At 46.2% G+C, this 16,843-nt stretch overlaps 1 protein-coding gene across 2 annotated transcripts in view; it reads left to right on the forward strand.

The window, feature by feature from the left end:
- Positions 1–3,622, forward strand: part of TMEM132C (transmembrane protein 132C) — a 203,100-nt gene extending 199,478 nt beyond the window's left edge. For both annotated transcript variants that reach the window (XM_027689249.1, XM_027689250.1), the window contains one exon: positions 849–3,622. In XM_027689249.1, the coding sequence (XP_027545050.1) occupies positions 849–1,744 (896 nt within the window). In that variant the 3' untranslated portion in view covers positions 1,745–3,622. The remainder of the gene's footprint in view (positions 1–848) is intronic.
- The last annotated feature ends 13,221 nt before the right edge of the window (positions 3,623–16,843 follow it).

The following is a 16,843-nucleotide window of genomic DNA, read 5'->3' on the forward strand; positions in this document are numbered from 1 at the left end:
GTTCTACGTGGGGAAAGGGCTAGGATATGGGGTGGAGCATGAGACAGACAAACAGGGGAACAAATCGGGGTAGGGACACAGGCAAAAGGGGGAGGAACATGGGAGGAACCGGGGAAGGAAAAGGCAAATGGTAACTGTCTCCTCTCTGCAGCTTCTTCAGCCTGTCAGAGAGGGGAGCGGGGAAGCAGGGAGCAGGCAAACTCGTGGCAAGCCCGGGCATGTCCGGGCTGTGCACTGTGTAGTGTGGATACAATGAAACCACATTGTGGGAAATAAAGAATCTGTTTTATTACAAGCAAATGAATTAAACAAATCACTAACGTAGGAGTTTTTCTTTACTAACCTATAAGGCGTGTCGCGGAGTTGTAAGACGCCGGATTCAGCCTGGAACCGGTGTCAGGGAAACATGTGAATGGGAATAGGGAACTGCAAAATGAATGTTGGTAAGGAAACCCCTTACACCACATGGCTGGTCCTGGAAGCTGCCATGCTGCTGGACACTCCAGCTCCCAGCAGGACACAGCCAACCAGGGACAGGGGAACGCCTCTTCTATGACATAAACGGGGTTGAACCTTCAGAATGTTTAAAAAGCGGGACTTTTGAATTGGAAGGCGTGTTCCTGGGAATCCTGCATGCCTAGGACACCCAACACGTGTTGTAATTAATTTTTCCTTTTCATTTTATTCCTTTTGTTTTGCAAACTTTTGCCGTCTTTCTAAATTTAATAAGTGAGATTTTTCTCACACACATAATAACAGTAAAGTCCATATAATAAAGTCCTGTCAACTGCCGTATGTCTTTCCCCACGCCTGGAACCGCTCCCGTCCTGAATCTCGTTCCTTCACAGGTGGGGATTACGACGCCGACGAGATCGAGAACCACGCGAGCGACCGGCGGCACAAGGCGTCGGACCAGGAGCGCTACGGGCAGGACGGGCGGTTCTACGGCGGCTCCTCGGCGGAGAGGGAGGAGGGCTCGGTCAGGAAGGCCAGCACCACGGCAAAATCCATCCTGAAGAACAAGGTCCTCAAAAACAACAGGCTGGACGGCGGCAAACTCTCGGACGACAGCCAGCTGCAGAACATCCCCATAGACTTCACCAACTTCCCTGCTCAAGTGGACCTCCCCAAGGGCAGCGCGGGTGTAGAGGACAGCGACCTGGTGCAGACACCCAGGGGCCTTAGTGATCTGGAGATCGGGATGTACGCGCTGCTGGGGGTCTTCTGCCTGGCGATTCTAGTCTTCCTAATAAACTGTGCAACATTTGCACTGAAGTACCGCCACAAGCAGGTCCTGGTGGAAGGACAGACCACCATGACCCATTCCCACGACTGGGTGTGGCTGGGGAACGAGGCGGAACTGCTGGAGAACACGGCAGACGCGTCGCCTCAGCAGGACGAGCACACGACTATTATTGACCGGGGCTCGGGCAGCGAGGAGAGCAACCAGCTCCTCAATGGCAGCGCCCAGAAGAACATCCAGGGCCAGGTCCACAGGTGTGCAGACTCGGGGGGCAAGCCGGGGAAGGAACAGAAATCTGAAGGTTTACATTCGCCGACGTCCAAACGGAAGCGGGTAAAATTCACCACGTTCACAACCATCCCGCCCGACGACGGCTGCCCCACGGTCAACTCAATCCTGAGCAGCAATGACGATGACATTAAGTGGGTGTGCCAGGATATGGACCTGGGGGACTCCAAAGAGATACGAAACTACATGGAGAAGTTCAAAGACAAAGTGTAGCTCCTCGCTGGGTTTTTTTTTTGGGGGGGGTTTAACCACACCTTGATGCCTTCAGTTCTACAGCATATATTGGGACAGGAGAGGGGGAGGGGAAAGGGATCACCAGGAGAAATGATGAGGCAGTTTTTATAATCAGGGAAAGAAATTTGCCAAACTGTCCATGGTTTGTTTTTGGAGGTTTTTTTTTTCCGCTTTATTTTGGTTTTTTTCCAGTGGTTCTTCTGCTACTTGTGGATTTAGGAAATGGGATCTAAATAGCAGAAAGGAACAAGGAAATGGTGTGACCAATATGATGAACTGGGCAAGATGAGGTTGTGAAAATTCATTTTTATGGGTCATACAAATAATAATGACAGTATTGTTTCAAAGTACCAAAAAATATCTGCAAAAAGAAATGAGAGAATATAAGAGCATGAAAAGAACAAGCAAGAGACAAACAATAACTTTTTCTATTTCCAGTAAAACATCACAATTATGGGCATACGACCCACAAGGAGACTTTTTAGATTGTTACTCGAGCCATTTCTTTTTATTCCTTCATTTGAAGTGAAGATGTGTCTTTGGCACTACACGTGAAGGAGGAAGAAATTACCTGGTATTTTTATTTTTACCTTTCCGTTGTCTTGTAAATTGAAACAGAATAATTTTCCCTCTTGTATTTTTCTTTTAAATATCCTGAAAACAGGAAGATTTAAAATTCTTTAAGTTCGCAGTGGGCCAAGAATATACAAATCAGCTATAAATAGTCTCCTGTCATTTAAAGAATTCAAGGGATAAGTATTGACTAATAATTTCCATGTGGTGTCTCTTCTGAAAGCTTAAGCCTCCATTTCACCCTTAGCTAGAAAGATGTTCTGTTTGGAAGAAGTATTAATTTTCCTTTCAGGTTTGGATTGTTTCTTTAGTTGCTCGTTTTAAATTTCCACAACCAAAGTTCCTACGTTTCACCAAGGGAAGAAGGTGCTGTTTTATTTTAGCTTTTAGAAGTATCAAGGATGGGAGCTCCCCACTGGTGCATTTTAAATGTACCTGGAACTGAGACCATCACAGGCCAAATATGTACAGCCTGGATTTTGTTTGTTTTGGGGTTTTTTTTGCCAAGTTCATGAATTCTATAATTTTGTGCTGTAATTTTCTGTTTATTCTAATGCCACCAGCTCTCATCAAGCTCTGAAAGCCAGAAGAAGAGTGGACAGAAAGACACTGATTGCCCCCAAACTTTTATTTCTTGTACTGGGAGAGCTGGCCTCTGGACAGACTGTTGGGGGGGAGGGAGGGGAATATTGCTGAAGCAAGACCAAGAAATACCTGGAGCTATTTTATAGATTTTTTTTATTTTTCTTTTTTTTTTGCCATTGGACCAGCTAAGACTGAAAGTTTTAGACTAGATTGTAAAGCTGATGTTTTGAATAAACAAATACCGACCCAGTAATAAATCGGAAGCAAATACAAAATAGAGTTTTAATTCGTGGTGTAAACTGGCAGAACTGTGTTGACTCAGTGCCAGTTCCCATTAATGGAGGACACAGATCAAAATCTATACAATGAGGAAACCACTGTCATCCAAAACCTCTCCTAACTAAAAGGAAGATGGTGTACCCAGCCTTTGGAAAGCAGTATTATGTCCTGACTGTTAGCCGAAGCACTTGCATTGTCCTGTCTTTACCATGTATTTCGTTGTTTTGGGGTTTTTTTTGATTACTAAACTCAGTAGTTTGTTTTTTTTTTTACTTGGACAAAATCAATCCTGCCACCCAGTAACATAGATGGACATTTTAACAAGATATGCCTAGTATGCATTGTAGACTGAAAGAATGTAATATTTATTTATACATGTTATACGAATTGTAATTAAAATGCTTTACATGGCTTGACAAATTAACCTCTCTTTCCTGAGGGGAGGGGGCTCCTGCTGTCATTTCTGTGTTCAAATAACTGCATCCACTGCCCAACAGAAACACGGTTTAAGCTGCTTTCTGAGGAGAGAATAGAGACGTATGAGAGTTTTTTCGCTGCCCTGACCCTTCCTTTTGTGAAGTGCTTCCCCTTCCCAGCCAACGTGTGGTGATGATGATGGATGGCAGGAGAAGACAGCAGCCAGGCACAGTTCAGGGCAGTGTCACTATTCATCTTGTTCATCCTCGTGCCCACCATCAGCACGAGCAGCTCCAGCACTCGGGCTCCCCATGTGTGCAACGTTCGTGCAGCCCAGTCATAATTAATTACGTGGCTTCTCTGATTGATACGGCGGGTTCAGACGGAAGCAGGTTTCACTGAATCACAACTGACATGTACAAAGCACCCTCAGTCCCAGAGGGACCCCCAGCTGCTTTACAAGCTGAGCACAGCGATGCATCAGCCACACCTCAGGGATCCGTGCATCTTCCTGGGGGAGCACAGGTGTCTCTGAGGTGAAGAAGGCATTTACAGCACAGAGCTGCAAAATACGACAGCAGAGGAGCAAGAAATACAGTATTCAAGCAAAAATAACACGCTGTGCTAGCACCAAATGCGATTGTTCCAAGTGCATTTTTAGGAAGGCTTGTTCATGTGTTGCTCAGCCCTGGTACACAGCACGTACAAGGGATGGGACCCTCAGGAACCCAGGACAGGAGCATGGTGTCAAAATTGCATGGTCTTTGCAGAGGAGGACAGGCTGTATTTGAAGAGACAGCAGAGGGAGGTAAAAAAAAAGGGAAAAACTCAGCCCTGCCTTTGCATTTAATTTTTCTGAAGCTGCAGGACATGGTGCTTCAGAGGCAGAGACTGAAATTTTTCAATTTGTCTTCCGCTGACCAAAAAATTCTGTCAAAGCCCAGTTCTGAGTGAGCCACCATAAATGATCGTCTCAGCAGGGAGGAAACCACTGGGGTGTGAAATATCGTGTATTTGAGAAATTCGCATTGGGTCAAATGCCAGGATTTACATTTCTGAAACTTTGCTGTTACAGAGGCACTGGGATGGGGCACAGAGAGCTGCCTGAGCATCCCTCCTGTCACTGTGCCTCACTTGCCAGGCGAGGGAATCTGCGAGTGCCAGGGGTGCATGGCTGCAAAGATAACATGCTCCAAGGTACCTCTTTCTGTCAAGGAGCCAAGATGGAAATTCATTAATAATAATTTGCACTTAGAGGAGAGCCTTTCATCTGAGAAGCTCAGTGACTCCCAGTTGTAAAGGATAAAAATGTGAGCATGCTGAAGTGGCCCTGTTTCCTCAAAAGGAGACAGTGCTGGGTGAACATGTTCCCCTTCTCCAGGCTGGGAGCAGAGCTGGACCTGTTTGCTGGAGGGGGGGTTAATTATTGAAATCACCTGGAGCAGCCAGCTGGGGAAGGGAGGGCATTTGGGTTGTGGCAGAAGAAGGCCCAGGATTGGTGAAAGCCTTGATGTGTGTGATGGGGGGCAGCTGTGGGAGGGGAGAGTGGTGGTTGCAGGAGGAGAGGGCAGGTGAGGGGGAGAGAAGTGAAGTTCTCCTGTTGCTGTGAGGCCTCTTGCTTCTGGTGCAGAATGGACCACGGTGAAAAAGTGAGTTCTGCTTTTGTTGTGTTTTTTTTTTTTTAATTACTGTGTTCCTTTTGGAGGGAAGGGGAAAATCTTGTTGTTTGTTTAAGTGTCCTAAGACTGGAAATCAGCAGGAGAAACTGTGTGTTGATCGTGCAAGAGGAAGCCCCTGCTGAGGGAATAAGATGCAGTTTGCTGGTCCATGTGCACGGGAACACCTGACAGTGCAAAATCAACACGGTGCATCCTGCATCAGATGCTGGATCCTGATGTGGCTTAACTGCTGGGAAGTCCATATTCCTTCAGCCAGTGAGCATGCTGACGTGCCCTCAGCTTCTAGAAATACTTTGACATTGATTAAATTTGAGAGGTGACCTGAAAAAGGCTCTCGCTTTTGGAAAGCAGGGAGGCAGTTAATTCATGGTGCTACACCCGGCTTGCTGGGCTGGAAATAGGACAGTGACTCCCAGTGCTTGCACATGCATTTCTTCTTTCCTTGCCAAGCTCCCCAGACAAGTAGCCATGGCAGCAAGAGGGTTGCTTTGTTTTGAAAGACTCCTAAGCTGGATTCCAGTGCTTAAAACCAAGCTGTCAGCAAAGATGCAGCAGCAGACAGAGATAATGATGCAAATTACCAAATAACTCTCCCTCTTGATTGCTCATTTTGGACAAACTCAGACCCATTCTTTTTATGCTTATGCTGGGGAGGCATTAAAACTCTTTGTGTGTGAAGCAACAGTCAAAGGCAGCCATGAGCATCTTGGAGACAGTCAGGCTGATGTTCAGCTGGGCCGTGGCAGGTTGCAAAGACATGCTGTAGTACAAGGTGTCTGCAATTAGTGCAGGGTGTCTGCAATTAGTAATCATCTGTACATCCCCTGGGCTGCTGCAGGGGCTGCTCTGTGCACTCTCAGGCACACTGCAGCCAATCGTGCAGATTTCTGGAGGTGCAGTGGCATGTCTAGAGATAGTTGGGAACTTTTTTCCCCCCTTCCCCCTCAAGCCTGTATCTGAAGATTTTTGGGAAGCTAGTTTCCAGCAGTATGGCCATTTAGGGTGGTGGGTGCAGGAGACACCGAGGTTCTTCTGGCTGCTGGAGCAGCTTCCCAGCCCTTCTGAGCCTGAGCTGCGAGGGACAGATTTAATCCCCTGAATTCAAATCATGTGAGTAGCAACTGTGTTCCTGGAAGGCACAGTTTAGGTTGGAATCCTTCATAAACACATTGCAGCACCACAATTGTCTGGGCACTTCTGTCTGGCTCCAAATGCAGGGTAAGAGGGAAACCTTGCAGGTGGTTTTTGGTAGTTTTGCCACTGTCTCTCACTAGTGGAAGAGGCACCTGGCTGAGGAGTGCCAGTTCTGCTGTGTCAAACTCTGCTCATTCACTGCTTGTTTCTCTCACTGTTGGGTGTTTTAAGCTGCCATCCAGCTTCCTGAGACTGCTGATTTAACTTTCAGCTTTACTAGTGAAAAGCCACTTGTACAAGTTCATGTTACTCAGATTTTCTGTGGACTGGGGGGAGAGGGGAGGTGGAAAGAGGTGTGGACAGTTTATGTTGCAGAAGTGCAGAATGAGGGAACAGAGAAAGACTTCAGTTGTGTGAAGGCTGGGATTGTTTTCTTAGTTTCCCTTCTGTAATCTGTGTATAATTTCCCTGGCTGTTGTGGTCTTTCCTGGTTTGGAATGATAATTTTTGTGGTTTGGGAGCCAGATCAGCACAACCCCCGGAGGCTTAGGATGGCTGTGTTCCCTGGCTCTGGTTTTGGAGGTACCAGAGCCTCTGACCCCCTCTGCCAACACCTCAGGAGCTCTGTGGTGGCCAGTGCTGTTGGGAGGGGCTGTGCATTTAATTGATAATCTGGCTGCTTGTGATAGAGATTTATTCTAGGGGCAGGTCATAAATGTATATTTTCTGGTGGTGGGGAAGTCTTTGGTGCTCAAACGGAATCGTACAACTTGTGAGGCTGCTCTTGGGCACCTGCAGTGCCAGAGGAAAGCCCCCTGTGAGACAGACAGGCACCCAAAATGCTGAGGATTGTCCTGTCAGTGTCATTTAGCAGCAGCAATTGCTGTGGGAGCAGAATTATGCAGGGACTCTTCTTTGGTATGATGACACTATACATCTTACAAAACTGAGCTGAGGTTACCATAATGATGGGACTCTATTAATTTAATATGATATTGCTACAGGGCCTTTCCGTGGATTGTCTGAAGAGATTAATACTCTTTAACAGAAACACTTTGGCAAATCAAGGCACCATTTCCCATTCTTCCACTCCACCCCTGCATTTTGGGATCTGCCATTTACTTTTTCCATCACGCCTCTAGGTTCGTCATACCACATCCATCAGCCTGGCATGAGCTTCTTAAAAGCACTCCATGAATATCCTCTCTGCTTTGCAGGGTGCTGTGTCTTATTTTAAAGCCTACTATTTAAAAAAAAAAAAGCAAGATCATGTTGGTGGAAGAGGGAAACGAGCAGGTCTGATAAGTGACAATTGAGGGCTCTATGGAAACCCAGCAAGCAGATTAAAATTGAAGTTTTCCCCCCCAAATGCAGAGCAAAAGGAATTAGTTTCCAACTGGGAAGAAACAACCTTTATAAATCCAGATGTCTTCCCCATGCAGGGAATGTGATTCTCATGAATACCAGAGTGTTATTTGTAGACCTGCCCTGACCCAGGTAGCTGCAGTCAGGTATGAGAGGGAGGGTTTCATTGCTGTGTGAGGAGGTGCAGGTGGCTCTGAGGAGGGGAGGGAACCTGCCTTCAGCTCCCACAGTCCTGCCCTGGTTCCTGAACAAACCTCTGTGGTCTCTGGTACATCCTGTCACTGGACTGGCACGTGAGGTTAAAGCCAAGGTTCCCAAACATGTGTTAATGAGGTCTCCAGCTCACCCCTAGTGGGAAGCCATGAAAAATTTATGGAAGAGTTAGGAGTGTGTCACTCTCTGGAAGTGGCCAGAGTGAATTATCCCCTGTGATAAAGAGCAGTTGTAAGTGCTGTGGTTGCTTGTAGCCATGGATGGTTACCAAGTGCAGCACTTCCAGGGCTTCATGTCTGTGCACTTCTGGGGTTTTGGAGGGTTTTGGAGAGCCCTCCACATTTCAGGGTCCTTCCTGGCAGTCCTTTCAGTAGCATCATCTATCTATGTGGTAATTGCTATAATAAGGCTCATATTTATTCAGCTGCTACCTGTAAAAGGAGCAGATCAAACCCCAGTTCTTCTGTTTAGAAGAGGCTAATGACACTAATGACAGAGGTGAGGGGAAGACTTTCTTGTTTCTTAAAAGAAAAAAAAAGCTGCTGTCAACAGTGAGAACAAGCTGGGGGAGGGAGGAGAGCCAGAGACCATCCTGAGCTGTGGGGTCTTGAGGTAATCCTTGGAGAAGTTTGGGGAGAGATGTGGCTGTTTCCCACCTCCCCTGCTTCCAGGCAGGTGTCTGTGGGAAGCAGGATCCTGCATCGCCAGCCTGATCCATCCATGGCCCAGCAAAGGCACTAATAAATGACCTTTTTAATTCACAAAACCTGCTCAGTTAGCACTCAGCATATGTTCTTTCAGAAATACTCTGATGGCAGCATGAGTGCAGAGAGGGGGAGGCCAGCCAGGAAGCTTGATGTCAGCCTTCTAGCTGAGGTAATGGACATAAAAATCTCCATATGCTGAGAAGTCACTTTAAGGAAAAGTATTAACCTAATTAGTCCATTTGTCTCTTCTCTCATCGAGCATCTTTCTAACAACATTTGTTTCTTGCCTTAAATTAGGAAACTAGTACATTTAGTGTCATAACTTGTGTTTTGAAGGCATTAGAGAAGGTTGTCTTGTTCCTTAGAATAGATTAACCTCAAATTCTGTCTGCAGATTTGACCATTTAGGGTCTGTATGGACTGGGGAATTTCATGGCTTTAAGCTGACATAGTGAAGACCAGATTCAAAAACAAATTTATGGCCCTTTAGTAGGAAGGTGAAAATAAGGCAACAAAGTAATCATGGGTTTCCAAACAGTCATTGGGAAGCAGGAATTTGCTCATAGGTAATGCAAGGCCTTTCTGCAGCCTTGGGCTGTTAGTCAGAATTTGGGTGAATTGGGAATGCTGCTGAACACAGCAGAAGAGCAAGGGCTATTTCAGATGGGAAATCTTTCACTCAAAAGTGCCTAAATCCTTTGGTTTGAATGGGAACTTGGTGTTCCTGGATTCAAGGATGCCAAGTACCCAGTTCTGAGTCAGTAAAATTCAGCTCCAGAAAATCAGGATCCTTGAGCCTCTTTGAGCTCCGGCAGAAACACTGGGAATTACCTGGCAGAAAATCCTCAAGCCAGGGAAGCTGGGCTCCTTTGGCACCGTGTTGTGCCCTTTGGGACTGGGCACTGCCTGTCCTGGGCTCTGTCTGTCCCGGGCTTTTGTCCAGAGGTTTCGTCATGTTTATGAAGAAAAATCCTAATGCATCTATTACAAGAAAAAGTCCTAAGATTTCAAGGTTAATTAAAACCAGGCTGACAGTGGGGAAGATGAGCTGGTGTATTCCTGAAGAACCAAGAAGGAATTCCTCAGGGACACAAGTACTAACCTGGTGTAGTTAAGGGAGTGCTCACCTAGGCAGGAATCTTGTCCAGGATTGCAGGAGACGATCAGCTCCTTCCCCGGTGCCAGGGTGGAGCAGGCAGCGCTGTTTGCCAGGAGATGGCACTCCAAGCATGGCATGAGACACGTCCCGGCTCCTCTCTGCCTGCTCCCGATCCACGGGGAATAGTTTATGCACTTGCAGACCGAGAGCTGACAGAGTTCAGCGCAATCACTGCCGCCCAAGTGTTTGTAACCCCTTCATTCCCGGAAGGGGTCCGTGATCCAGGAAAATACATATATTATTTTAATTTGTTTTATTTTTTTTTCTGTAAGCAAGAAGTTGCTGCTGAAAGATTTACCTTGTGGGTTTGGAAGCTCTGTTGAGAGACTCCAGGGTTTTTTTGCACAAACCTAGCATCACCCCATCTCCTGGGGAGAGGGATCTGCCCTTGGATAGCACAGTTCCACTGCAGGGGAATTCCTGTGCCTGCAGGATTCCTGAATGCAGACACAGAGCTGTCAGTTGTTACAGCTGCACCTCAAAAATAATGGGCATGCTGGCTTTGGGACCTTCTGGAATAACTGAGTGTGTGGGAGCAGAAATAGAGTGGTTTTTTTCTGCATTAATAACAATTTTTAAAATGAAGATGAAAAGTGTAATTATCAGGGGGATGTGTCATACCGAAGGTGGAGCTGCAGCTCTTTGCAGCAAGAAAACATCACCAGCGTGTCTTGTCATTAGAAAAGCTATTTTTAAGGAGAGGACAGGGAGGGAAAAACCTGTAGAACTGTTCTGTCTGCTTTCTGTATCACTGCTTGATGTTCAGAACATCAGAAAAAACTTCTGTTAGTTGCTCATGATCTCTGCAGAGTGCAAATAGTTTTATGGAAGCAGCAGTTTTCAGGCTCTGGGCTCTCAAACCTGACTGAGGACATGAGTCATGAACAAGGAGAGAAACAGGGCTGGGGCTGGAAAACAGATGAGGTCCTTGGTGGGTTATTCTTGGCCAGGTGGGTCCTGCTGCCCCAGGGGTTACTCTGCTGCGGCTCCTCACACTCATGTTGGGGTGGTTTTCCATGACAGTAAAGATCAGAAGGTGAAGGAGAGCCCTGCTCAGCAACTCAGCATCAGTTCAGCTCCTTGATCACTCCTCGTGAGCACTTCAGGAGATGAGGAACCAGTTTGCGTCCCGAATGTTTTCCCAGGAATGCTCCAGGAGTAACTGCTCCTTTCCACTGCCATCCTGCAGAGTAACCAATAAAAAATTCTAACCCAGATGCCTCTTCCCTCCTCTGCAAATGTTCCTCCACCCTGCCCCACTTGTTATTCCTTTTCTGTCTTGGATTATGGTCCCTTCTCACAGACTTTCCTTAAGCTAAGAACACATAAAGTTTGTGAGCAGTGGAAGAGAATTGCTTTTGTTTTGCAAGTACAATATAAAACCTTTCTGTTTTCCCTTCAGCATCAAGCAGAGTTGTAGTTAAGGGGAAGGTGATTTTCATATCGGGGCAATAAGGGAGCTGAGATGTCTGTCCTGAGCTCATCTTTGGCCATGTGGGTGAGCACAGCCACAGTGCAGTATTTACAACCCAGAAATTGCTAATCTGCACTTCTGTCCCTCCTCATATGATACCAGCAGATGCTTCCATTGTGCTTAAGCTCAAATACTAATGATTCCCATATTTTCCTCTTTTCATTCTCTCCTTCCTTCAGCACTTGGGGAAATATTCACATTGCTACAGTGTTGGCATGCTTTAATTTTCCTTTCTAGAAACCACTTTTCTGAGGCTGAATTTAAGAAAACAAATCAACAGCCGGTGGGCTCAGGCTCAGTATTGCTCATAGTGATTCCATGGATTTGCCTTCAGCACGTTCCTGAGCTAACTGGAATTGCAGAAGGCTGGTGAGCAGCCTTGGTTCATTCCAGTTCCCACGTGCTGCTCTTGGGTGTAGAGTAAAGACAAGTCAAGTGGCTCACTTAGAGGAGTAGCTGGTGAGGCTGGACCTGTGAAGGAACAAAGGAGGTTGGCTTAAGCCAGAAAAACCATGAAGTTCCCAGCTATGATTGTGGGGATCCTCTCCAGATCCACTGAAGAATCCCAGGAGGGGTAATCCATCTGAGCAACCAATTCAGCCTATTCTGGGTCTGCGAACTTCAATTTATTCTTTTTTTCTTATCATTGCTTATAAATGCTGCCAGGGTCTAGATTTCTGCCTTGGATTATATCAAGGATAAATTGATCTCGTGTGTAAGCCAGTGGGGAAAAGCCTTGGACTGGGGTTCACTTCTTGTGCCGCAACAGTTTTCTTCTTTGGGGCACAGAATTGCTCTCTCTGGTTTTGCTGTAAACAGCCTAAACAAATATATATAAACACACAGCTCAGCACAGCCCCACCCTCTGCCCTCTCAGGAGTGCTGAGAGGCAGCACAGAGCCTGACAGGCCTCCCCAAGCTTGCAAGAGCACAGTTGCTAATTGTCAGATCCTGACACGTCTGAATCCCGGGAATCTCTGGCTGCTCTCCAAGCTGCTGCATCAGGATGACAGCTGAAAGTGTAGATCTCATTTTCCTTTAATTCACCAGGGAGCCTGCCTGTGATTGTGCACCTCGGGGTTCCCTTTGTGCTTGGGTGCTCCCCATAACTTATTAAACCCTCAATGGGTTGCACAATCCTGCAGCTGCAATGTGTCACCTCGTTGGAGTCGCAGGTCTTGGCTTCTCTTACTGTGTTTTGGGGTGGATCTGGGATAGTTCTTTTGCCTCTGGTGAAGGTTTGGATGTAGGGAGCTCTTCTATGGTCTTTGAGGAGAAGAAGCTGTCCTCAGGCTCCGTGAGACTCACACTGATGGCACTTACATCTGGATGCTCCTGAGCTGGGGGGGGGTAAGGTAGAAACATTTCCTTCCCCAATTAGTTCTGCTCAATTTTGAACAGACTGAAGCACAACTTACAGACTGAAGCAATGGTAAAACACCCCCCTGGGATATCAAGGATTTGTCAGCTTTAGGCTGCAGAAGAACTTCTACCAGTTTTCTGCTGGGTAGAAGAACAGAAGATACTGAAGGCAGAGAGCTCTACTCTGTTCCAGCTGGAGCTTTCACTGTGCCACTGATGAACCATGACTTCCCTGCAGGTTCACAGCCACTCTTAAACATCCATTTGGTCTAATGGATGGGTTTAATTTTTTTTTTAAGAGCATCTGTAAATTTGTATTCTCAGCTGTGTGCTGTCATTTTTCTACAAATAATCCAAATTTGGATTTTATATATATATATATCTCCAAGGTGAGTTTTTTCTTTGGGTACCCTAGCAGCGTTCAAGTCCTTATGGTCCAGAGAAAACAAACCTTGGAAAATGCTCATTGAGATGCTGGAAAGAGAAAGGAAAGGGAAGATCCAAAAAAAAAGAAGAGGTAAATTATAATTAGGAAAAGAAAAAAAAAACAGTGGAAGAAATACCACGACCTTTTCAGGAATACTGAATTGTGGTCAGGCTTCTGCAGTTTGATTGCCATTTCTGATAGTCCTTGATTGTGTTTCCTCTTCATGACTTTACATCTGTCCATCATCTGATCTCTGCCCCAGCTGGCAGAGTATCTTTTCTCCTTTTCCCCAACTCTGCTCTGAATAATTTTACATTTTTATTCTCATTCTTCCATTAAAAACTTCTGGGATTTGGTTTTTGAATATAGATATTGGCCAAAAAATTCAGGCCCTGAATGCCATTTGGGTAAAAGTCCCATGATGATTCAGAAATCTTGCTTGGTCCTTATTGTTGGGTACAAAGCATTTTTAGAATATGGTTTCAGTCAGTCTTGCAAGCAGAAATTAGAATCCCTAAATCAACCATCGCCTCCAGATTTTACTTGGAAATATGAGAAACTTTGCTTTGCAACTTGTGGATTGCAACTACAAAACTTGTGCCATTATTGTGGTGTTTTGGTGAACCTACAGAGTTTCCTCTAGGTTTTGTGTATGACTTTTTTGGATGCATGCTATCACTTATTTAATTGGGGAGTGTTTTTTATCATAATGTACCATAAAACCCCAACTTCTATCATCTCTGTGCTCAGGCTATCAAAGGAAAGTCTGAATATGCAACAGTGTAGTGGGGTTCCCTCTTTCCTAGCTCATAGAAACAGAAAACTTGGCAAAACAGCATCAGCAGGCTCTGGGTGTGGAGGGAGGGTGGCTTTTGGAGAAGGATTTTGTTGCATTTAGTAAACAAGACAGAAAGAGAACAGTTGATTACTTAGTCCCTCAATCCCTGAGGTAAATCTGCTGCAGAAAGCTTTGTTCTACAGTTTGTTACAGTTTGTGTGTGTGTGTACATAAATATTACACTGGGGTTTGTTTCATTTTGTGTTATAAACAGTTGGAAAGTAAAAATGGAAAATATTGGCGGTTAAAGGAGAAAACTTTATGGATAAAATAGAGGGGGTGTTGTTGATCATGTAGGTATTAGCTTAATTATTGTGCAAGTGCTTTCCAAAAAGAATCCTAGAGCAATCTGCTGTCATAAAGTAGATTAATCCCTGTACTGGAAGTTCCACACTCTCTTCTTTAAATCATTGTGGTGCATTAGGTAATAGAAGTAAAGGGACAGTTTGTCTAAAGGTTTAATTCTCCTTGATGAAGCTCCCTCAGTAAGTCCCTTTTTAAATGCAAGCCAAGCCAGAATCGGGATCTTCGTGAATGAAAAATGCCTGCCCCAAACCAAAACCTTGAATAAAACAAAAGATGCTTAGGGAAAGCTCTGTTTATTGTAAAACGGGAGGTTTTGAAAATCTTTTCATGTGTAGCAAGTGGTTAGAAAGGACAGAGCAAGTTTCTGGAGAGATTCCACGCAGCAGGTGAACGCTTTAGGGTAGATTCTGGTTTTATTGCTCTATATTATTATTATTATTGTTTAGTCTTTAGGGATCTCTGAAGGTTCAGGCAGTGGAGGCACTTTTAGAGTCCTTGGGCAGCTCTGGCTGGTGCTGCTCTGGTGTAGCATCAATGCTGTACCCAGGGGCCACCTCCTTGGAAAGGGTGTTGGTGGCTGGTTAGGGCTGTGCACGGGAGGAAAGCTTTTCCCAGAGAGGTGGTTGCAAAATTAAGAAAGCTTGAGGGGAGGCAGGCAGCTCCCTGCTGCTTCTAATAATAAAACAAAGCACAGAGGAGCAGAAAGGGGTTTTGATCATGTTTTCCCTCCTCTGCAGGATGCAAAGGTCTTTAACAAGTTGGCAGATGTCAGCAGAAGTCCCTTTCCTGTGGCTTCAAGGAGGATCTGGACCTCCCTGTGAAGTCTTGATCACAGGACTGACCTTCCCAGGGGAAACAGATCCCAGGGAGGGCAGGCAGGGGCACAGGTCTGGCCCTGCTTCAGTTTGATCTCATATGTTGTACCAAGGAATGTCTCTGTGCTGTTCAGCCAGCCAAGGACACCAAAGCTTTATAATGAGTCAGGCAGGACACATCCTCCTTTCCTGACTCCCACTCTGCCTGGCGTGAGCTGCTCCCAGGTGGCTGGGAGAGTGTTAAATGCTGATTATCAGTCTGGATCTGTGCCTGCTGCCCTCGGGACACAGCCTGGGCCCAGCCATGTGGGATCACTTGTGCAGATAGGGCAGAGCCACCCGGGGCTGCCTTGGGTTCAATCCCGCCAAGGTCAGGAGAGGTTTGGTGTGGCTGATGTTTTTCACCCACTGTTCCCCAGCCTTGCTCATGTCCAGCTCCCTCTTGAGGGTTGTGAGAGCTCTGTCACAGCAAAGGGACAGCAGCTGTGATATCTGAGACCAGGCTTTGCCTTGACTCAGGACTTCTTTGTCTCTGAGGTCACAGCCTTGTGTCATGGTCAGCGTTCAATTTCTGCTTGACAGAAGCTTAGCTGCTTTAAAACACTGGAAAAGGTCATTAAATTGCACAACAAGATGACAGTTTGCCCTTTTTAAAATGAAGGGAAGCTCAGGGTCAGGTACAAAATTAGTCTCCTCAGCATCAGACAGTCCAGAGCTGCTCCAGGATACAGGTGTTTGTCTCATCCCTGTGCCCTCTCAGCATGCCTTGAGCAATGCTGCCTCTTGCTGTGAAATCGTGTTTGGGTTCCTGCAGCTGACCTAGAGCAAAACAACTTTACAGAATGGGCAGGCAGTACCTACTGAACGTATTTTCTCTGAGAAATACTCCCAGCTTCAGCTGCTGAACAACTCCATCTAATCAGAAGACCTCTCCCTCCTCCTCCCCACCTGAGAGTCTCTTCAGGAAGATCACTGCCACGATAATTCTGTCACAAAGGCTTCACTGCACCGTAAAAATGACACCTTCTGTTGTAGGTGTGTGTTGCTCTGACACAGATACTCGCTCAGCCCCACAGGGCCAGCCTCCTCTCCCAGCTTCAAAGCATCATCTCCTGCCTCCTTCATCCAGCAGCACCAGCAATGCACAGATATTAATGGAATGCAGACAGACAGAATTATTATTGTTGGTTATGTCAAGTAAATTTAAATGGTTTTCCCTCTCTGGTAAATCACAGCCAGCAGGCTGATTCCATAAGTTACTGTGGCTCCCTGGGATGGGAGGCTGTGACTAACAGCTGTTGTTTTTGCCAGTGACTGGCCTTGGCTGGAAGAAAACAAAGGCAGATAAACATGACGTGATTTGTGGGGTTGCTCAGCACAGGCTTGTGAGACGGGGCCACCGAAATCCCCACGATAAACGTGGGCCCTTTGCTGGTTTGTGACCAACGGGAGCTTTGGAAAGTGGATCTGCCTTGTAGGAGGTGGAAGGCACATCACCAGGGCTGGCAGAAGTACCTCACTGGTACTGAGTGACCCAAAGCCTTGTCTGGTCCCTGTCTGGTGTCCTGAGGAGGATGAGGAAAGAGGAGCTGCTGCTCAGTGCTCTCAGAGGAATGGACAGCCCAGCCTCCCTGGACGTGGCAGTTCCACAGTCTTCTTGACTCAGTGGTATGTTTGCATTTTAATTCAAGTCTAGGTTGTGTCTGTAAAAAAAATACCTAGTGAGTATCTAGGACCACAGAATG

Source organism: Neopelma chrysocephalum, unplaced genomic scaffold (assembly GCF_003984885.1).
Source record: "Neopelma chrysocephalum unplaced genomic scaffold, ASM398488v2 Primary Assembly neopelma1_77, whole genome shotgun sequence".
In the NCBI taxonomy this organism is placed as follows: Eukaryota; Metazoa; Chordata; class Aves; order Passeriformes; family Pipridae; genus Neopelma; species Neopelma chrysocephalum.